The 8,017-nt window shown below is 47.9% G+C and overlaps 1 protein-coding gene across 1 annotated transcript in view; it reads right to left on the bottom strand.

Moving 5' to 3' along the window:
- Positions 1–8,017, bottom strand: part of LOC112071482 (catenin alpha-1-like) — a 96,833-nt gene that overhangs the window by 79,540 nt on the left and 9,276 nt on the right. The window contains 1 exon segment of the mRNA XM_070439415.1: positions 482–633. Within this exon segment, the coding sequence (XP_070295516.1) occupies positions 482–633 (152 nt within the window).

The raw sequence follows: 8,017 nt of genomic DNA, 5'->3' as shown, positions 1-8,017 counted from the left end.
AGCTAGCCGATGTTAAAGCTAGCCGATGTTAAAGCTAGCCGATGTTAAAGCTAGCCGATGTTAAAGCTAGCCGTTGCTATGCTCAGCGCATACAAAACATGAAAGAACTGCGTCTACCACTGACAGTTGGGCGGCGAAGAAAGACCAGAGAGAAGACAAGACTAACACGAGGAGCTTAGTGCACCTCTCTCCTCATTCACAATGTTGGATTAAGGAGGAGAGTAACGGGTACAAATATCTAAGTTAAAAACTTAAACCCCTGACATGGACATAGGTGATTGAGACATGAAGGAGAGGCTCATCAATAGTGCACGTGTCGATGTAGTGTTGGGTGTCTTCAGTGTGTACACTCCCCCGATCATGTCAACAGTAAAGGAAGTTCCGGTTCACTGGACACCCCCAGTCCCCTTCGGTAGCCGTAAAGGAGAGTTGGGTCTCATTAAATGGTGCACGACGTAGTGTCTAGTGTGTCGACACTCACCCTGATCATCAGCACGGCCTTGCGGATGTCGCGGACTCCATCGTAGACCAGACGAGAGGCGTCGATGAACTCGTTCTCGTCAACGGGGAGGGTGGGGTTGGCACTCAGAGCCTCTACCGCTGCCTCCACCTGCTCTGTGAACCTGGGCATGACTGGTGGAGGTGGGAGAAAGAAGGGATGAAATGTCACGCAAACTCCACATGCAGCAGTATCGACTGTACTCAGCAAATACACATTTCGAAAAATGCCATGCTACAGAACGGCAGGTCTGACACCAATGCACAAACCAGCCCCTAGCTACCAAGCACCTAGCTAACAACAGGTCTACCCAGCCCACGGCTAACAACAGTCTACCCAGCCCACAGCTAACAACAGTCTACCCAGCTCACAGCTAACAACAGTCTACCCAGCCCACAGCTAACAACAGTCTACCCAGCCCCTGGCTAACAACAGCTTACCAGCCCCTTGCTAACAACAGTCTACCCAGCCCACGGCTAACAACAGTTACCCAGCCCACAGCTAACAACAGTCTACCCAGCCCACAGCCTAACAACAGTCTACCCAGCCCCTGGCTAACAACAGTCTACCCAGCCCCTGGCTAAAAACAGTCTACCCAGCCCCTGGCTAACAACAGTCTACCAGCCCCGGCTAACAACAGTCTACCCAGCCCACAGCTAACAACAGTCTACCCAGCCCACAGCTAACAACAGTCTACCCAGCCCCTGCTAACAACAGTCTACCAGCCCCAGCTATACAACAGTCTACCCAGCCCACAGCTAACAACAGTCTACCCAGCCCACAGCTAACAACAGCTACCCAGCCCACCAGCTAACAACAGTCTACCCAGCCCCTGGCTAACAACAGTCTACCCAGCCCCTGGCTAACAACAGTCTACCCACCCCTGGCTAACAACAGTCTACCCAGCCCCTGGCTTAACAACAGTCTACCCAGCCCCTGGCTAACAACAGTCTACCCAGCCCCTGGCTAACAACAGTCTACCCAGCCCTGCGCTAACAACAGTCTACCCAGCCCACGGCTAACAACAGTCTACACCAGCCCACAGCTAACAACAGTCTACCCAGCCCACAGCTAACAACAGTCTACCCAGCCCACAGCTAACAACAGTCTACCCAGCCCATAGCTAACAACAGTCTTACCCAGCCCACACTAACAACAGTCTACCCAGCCCACAGCAACAACAGTCTACCCAGCCCACGGCTAACAACAGTCTACCCAGCCCCTGGCTAACAGTCTACCCAGCCCACAGCTAACAACAGTCTACCCAGCCACAGCTAACAACAGTCTACCCAGCCCACAGCTAACAAACAGTCTACCCAGCCCACGGCTAACAACAGTCTACCCAGCCCACGGCTAACAACAGGCTACACCAGCCCCTGGCTAACACACAGTCTACCCAGCCACCTGCGCTAACAACAGTCTACCAGCCCTGGCTAAACAACAGGTCTACCCAGCCCACAGCAACAACAGTCTACCCAGCCCACAGCTAACAACAGTCTACCCAGCCCACGGCGAACAACAGTCTACCCAGCCCACGGCAACAACCAGTCTACCCAGCCCTGGCTAACAAACAATCTACCCAGCCCACAGCTAACAACAGTCTACCCAGCCCCTGGCTAACAACAGTCTACCCAGCCCACAGCTAACAACAGTCTACCCAGCCACAGCCAAACACAGTCTACCCAGCCCACAGCCAACAAACAGTCTACCCAGCCCACAGCTAACAACAGTCTACCCAGCCCACAGCTAACAACAGTCTACCCAGCCCTGCACAACAGCTACACCACAGCTACCAGGTCACCCAGCCCCTGCTAACAAACAGTGCTACCCAGCCCACGGCTACACAGTCTACCCAGGCCCACAGCTAACAACAGTCTACCCAGCCCACAGCTAACAACAGTATACCCAGCCCCACAGCTAACAAACAGTCTACCAGCCCACGGCTAACAACAGTCTACCCAGCCCCTGGCTAACAGACAGTCTACCCAGCCCCTGGCTAACAACAGTCTACCCAGCCCCTGAGCTAAACAACAGTCTACCCAGCCCACAGCTAACAACAGTCTACCCAGCCCACAAGCTAACAAACAGTCTACCCAGCCCACAGGCTAGACAACAGGTCTACCCAGCCCACGGCTAACAACAGTCTACCCAGGCCACGCTAACAACAGTCTACCAGCCCCTGGCTAACAACAGTCTACCCAGCCCACTGGCTAACAACAGTCTACCGCAGCGCCCGTTGGCTAAACAACAGTCTACCCAGCCCACAGCTAACAACCAGTCTACCCAGCCCACAGCTAACAACAGTCTACCCAGCCCACAGCTAACCAACAGTCTACCCAGCCCCAGGCTAACAACAGTCTACCCAGCCCACGCTAACAACAGTCTACCCAGCCCACAGGCTAACCAACAGTCTACCCAGCCCACAGCTAACAACCCAGTCTACCAGGCCCCGCGTAACAACAGTCTACCCAGCACCACAAAAGCTAACAACAGTCTACCCAGCCCACAGCTAACAACAGTCTACCCAGCCCACAGGCTAACAAAACAAGTTTACCCAGCCCACAGCTAACAACCAGCTACCCAAGCCCACAAGCTAACCAATCAGTTCTACCCAGCCCCACAGCTAACAACAGTCTACCCAGCCCACAGCTAACAACAGTCTACCCAGCCCACAGCTAACAACAGTCTACCCAGCCCACAGCTAACATTGTTCCTCAACTGCAGTGTATGATATACCATTGTCTAGCTTTGAGTCTTTACTTTTATCCAATGTTAAAAAACGATTTCAAATTTTGCTGCATACGACCAAACCAGGTGGTGGGTCATGTGACCCGTTTCAGGAAACTAGGGGTGTTATGTTGCGGATCACTACATAACACAAAAGCCATATGAACAATCTTTTTTTTTTWATCAAAATTAGTTTTTGGGCAGAAATGCATTCTGGAACATGTGAACTTTCATGTGCCTTAACAAAAAACTTGTATGCCATCTGTAAATACTAATAAAATTKTTTAATTACGAGCCTAGTTGGTTTAGGCACAGAAAAAGTGAACAACCGTCCCGCTAGCAATGATTGGCTGAGATATTGAGTGGGCTGGACATGCCGAGAGATGAGTTCTGATTGGTCTACCATGTAGGAAGTTTCTGTCTATAAAATGAGCGGGTCAGTATGTGTAGGTAATCCTTTCTAACTTTTAATAAAGATATCACGTAGTAGAACTGCATCAGTGTTGCTCTCCACTTTCTGGACGACCGAGTTCTGAAATCAGTGGAATCAGAGTCTGATCGCTAAGGAGARGGAGAAAACACCTGTCTCCGGATTACATCTTCAAACTAAAGGACAACCGCGGCGTCCGTGACAGAGAGAAGCGTCCAACCATGATGTATACAGGTAAGAAAGTGTAGCTAACTACATTTTCTGATATTACACGTCTAATTTTGACAGTCGTTTTCATTTCAAGTTAAAGTGTACGGTTAGCTAACTAGCTAATGTTAGCTGTCTGGCTCGCTAGTTAACGTTACGTGTATGATCTTATTATTCGTATCTCAGAGCCATTTGATTGGCTAGTTATAGCCTAAAGTTATTTAGCTAACATTGAACCTGGGTGGTTAGCTACCTGCAGATTCATTCAGGGTAGTAGCATCATGAGTTGGGATTATGGTTCATTGTTTACCTAGCTAGCTAGCTACATGTCTTAACAAAAAGACCACACCTATGCAAAAGTAACCCTTTTGGGTGACTTCGTAAATTCAGTCTGGCCATCTACTCCGATTTCAGAGCACTCTCGTCTGAGTGTGCCTGAGWGGAGAATAACTTATGAAWTTACGAACGCTCAACACCCATGGAATATGGCCGGTGTCAGTAAACTTCGGCAAAAAAGTGTAATTAAATCGTTGCCAGGAGCACAGTTGTAGTCACCAACGCTCTGGATAACATGAAAACAGCCTAACCAGCTCTGATAGGGGGAGTAAAATGGTCAGAGTGGGATGTTCTCTCATTATGTGTCTGGAAGTAGCTAGCAAGCTAACCAACGTTAGCCAGGGTGCTTGACTGCCGTTGTGAGGCCAGAACACTCGGATCAACCCTAATCAACGGCCAGAGCGTCCAGTGTGCTCTCTGAACGCTCCGAGAGCCAAAACGCTCTGAATTTACGAACTGACAATCTGACAGCACAGTTGCAGTCACCAACGCTCTGGATAACATAACAGCCTAACCAGCTCTGCTAGGGCGAGTAATGTTCAGTGAGCTGTTCTCTCATTTGTGTCTGGAAGTAGTTAGCAAGTTAGCTTGGGTGCTTGACTGCTGTTGTTAGACAGAGCCGTCGAATCGACCGTTGGAGATGGGTGGGGCTAAAGCTTAAGAGGGTGTGAACGATGCTGAATGGGTGTAGACAAAGAAGAGCTCTCCAGTAGGTGTCAAAACATTCAAAGGCCATTTTCTCAAAAGTGAGGTTACAAGTTVATCAACTTTCAAAGCAGAATTACGTTCCCATTGTTCCTCAAATGTAGTGTATGATATACCATTTTGTAGCTCTGTGTCTCTGCTTTTAACCAATGTAAAAAAAACTATTTCTAATTTTGCTACATAAGACTGAATCAAGGCAGTCAAGTCACATATAGGGAGCCATTTTGCAGGGAGCTCATTTGGAGCCGTAGTCTTACTGATTCCCAGTCCCCCCTAATCCACCATTTGATACAGACCCAAGGTGACAGACCATCAAAGGGTGCTATTACATAAAACCAATACACACACACTCAAGAGGCCTCCACAATTGCAAATGAATATTCAATGAGATTCTTTCTTTAGATCAACAAGCCAGCTAAACTCGACTCGCCAATAAGAAAACAAAGATTGTCAGTTGCCTTTTAATCCTGAAAAACAAAGCAGATGCCATGAATAGTTAATGGCCTAGCTAGCTGTAGTGATTATAGAAGGCTTATGGACATGGTGCCCGTCAATTACCACTTACTATCGACAGTAATAGCTGTATATGAAGGCTTATGGACAGTGCCCGTCAATACACTTACTATCTGACAAGTAAAGTGTAGTGAAAAAAATTTTAATTGTATTACTATTACTTATCTGTAAAAGTACTATAAGATTTTGATAAATTATAGAAGGCCTTTATGGACATGGTGCCCGTCAATTACACTTACTATCTGAGCCAGTAATAGCTTAGTGATTTATAGAAGGCTTTATGACATGGTGCCCGTCAATACACTTACTATCTGACAGTAATAGCTGTAGTGATTATAGAAGCTTTATGGACATGGTGCCCGTCAATACACTTACTATCTGACAGTAATAGCTGTAGTGATTATAGAAGGCTTTATGGACATGGTGCCCGTCAATACACTTACTATCTGACAGTAATAGCTGTAGTGATTATAGAAGGCTTTATGGACATGGTGCCCGTCAATACACTTACTATCTGACAGTAATAGCTGTAGTGATTATAGAAGGCTTTATGGACATGGGCCCGTCAATACACTTACTATCTGACAGTAATAGCTGTAGTGATTATAGAAGGCTTATGGACATGGTGCCCGTCAATACACTTACTATCTGACAGTAATAGCTGTAGTGATTATAGAAGGCTTTATGGACATGGTGCCCGTCAATACACTTACTATCTGAGCACTGTTACATAGAAATAAAAGATGCGTTAAGAAGGTCGCACGATGGAGACGTAGTGATCGACAAGGAAGAGCGAGGTGAGAGACGAGACAAGAGCGAGTACAACAGTGAGAGAGCGAGGTAGAGAGAGCGAGTAAGAAGAGCGAGTAAGGCAGTGATACGGTAAGAGAGCATAAGAGCGAGGTAGAAAGAAAGGTAGAGAGCGAGTACGAGAGAGCGAGTAGGAGAGCGAGGTAGAAGAAGCGAGAGTAGAAGAAGCGAGGTTAGAGAGAGCGAGGGGTAGAGAGGAGCGAGGTAGAAGGAGCGACGGTAGAGAGAGCGAGGTAGAGAGGAGTAGAGAGGCGAGGTAGAGAGCAGGCGTAGAAGAGAGAGGTAGAGACGGAGGGAGAGAGCGAGGTAGAGAGCGAGGTAGAGAGCGGGGAGAGAGCGACAGGTAGAGAGCGAGGTAGAGAGCGAGTAGAGGCAGTAGAGCGAGGTAGAGAGCGAGTAGAGCGAGTAGAGAGGGTAGAGAGAGAGAGAGTTAGAAGAGAGGGTAGAGAGATGGATGGATAGGAAAAGATGAAGAAAATACAAAAAGCTGCAGGACTATCTGTTACCCGTGTCGGTGACTAGCAGGAGACGAACAGAGTGTATGAAAACTGAAACAGGGAGAGTGACCTGTAGTGAGAGAGAGAGACATGGTACCTGTGTTAGGACTAGCAGAGAACAGAGTTACCTTGTTATGACTAGCCAGGACAGATGACCTTGTAGTGACTAGCAGAGATACAGGTTTACTGTGTTAGATGACTAGCAAGAGAGACAGAGTTACCTGTGTTAGTGACTAGCAGAGACAGATGTTACCTGTGTTAGCGACTAGCAGAGACAGATTTACCTGTGTTAGTGACCTAGCAGAGAGAGATGTTACCTGTGTTAGTGACTAGCAGAGAGAACAATGATGTTAGTGATAGCAGAGAGACAGACGACCTGTGTTAGTGACTAGCAGAGAGAGATGTTACTGTGTTAGTGACTAGCAGAGAGACAGATGTTACCTGTGTTAGTGAGTAGCAGAGAGACAGACGTTACCTGTGTTAGTGACTAGCAAGAGAAGAGATGTTACCGTGTATAGTGACTAGCAGAGAGACAGAATGGACCTGTGTAGTGATAGCAGAGAGACAGATGTTACCTGTGTTAGTGCACTAGCAGAGACAGATGTTACCTGGTTTAGGACTAGCAGAGACAGATGTTACCTGTGCTATGACTAGCCAGAGAGAGATTACCTGTGTTAGTGGACTTGGTGGCCTCGAGAACCTTTCTCTGTTAGACTCCAGGCTCGATAGTTGTCCATCTCACAGTGACCACATGGACCACCCTGGCAGCGCGCCGCACGGATGGCGCGCCGTACGATCCAACCCGTCCACATCCTTCTCCTTGCAGCGCTATCACACACTTGGTGACATCCTCCAGAATGTGGTTCTCTGGAAGAAGATACAAAACCAACCAACGTTTTATTCATATAAGAGCCTATTATAAAAACATGCACAGGCATCGGCACGATCCTACTGAAACTGTTTGGGGGACAGTCGTCGCAGACGACCACAATAATACTGCTTTCTCCCCTTATTCCGAGACAAGATTAGAGTTTATATATATATATGTTTTATACTTGGTGACCGCACACTCCTGTAACAAGCGACACAGATGTTAACAGGCAGCGTCTGCGGGTAACAGAGGATGGTGTTCAGAAGCAGGAAATCTTCATCCTTCATGGGCAGAAGTGTTAGCATTGTCCCTGCGATTAAACACTGGGGGAAGGAGCTAACAAAACTAACCAGAGGAAGAGATAACGAACTAGGAGATGGAGCGCAACAGAAAATGAAGAAAGCCATCTCCTCTCCCTGGGG

The sequence above is a fragment of the Salvelinus sp. IW2-2015 genome, unplaced genomic scaffold (assembly GCF_002910315.2).
Source record: "Salvelinus sp. IW2-2015 unplaced genomic scaffold, ASM291031v2 Un_scaffold1621, whole genome shotgun sequence".
In the NCBI taxonomy this organism is placed as follows: domain Eukaryota; kingdom Metazoa; phylum Chordata; class Actinopteri; order Salmoniformes; family Salmonidae; genus Salvelinus; species Salvelinus sp. IW2-2015.
Note: the sequence above shows the minus strand (reverse complement) of the source record. Positions and strands in the feature narration are given on the sequence as shown.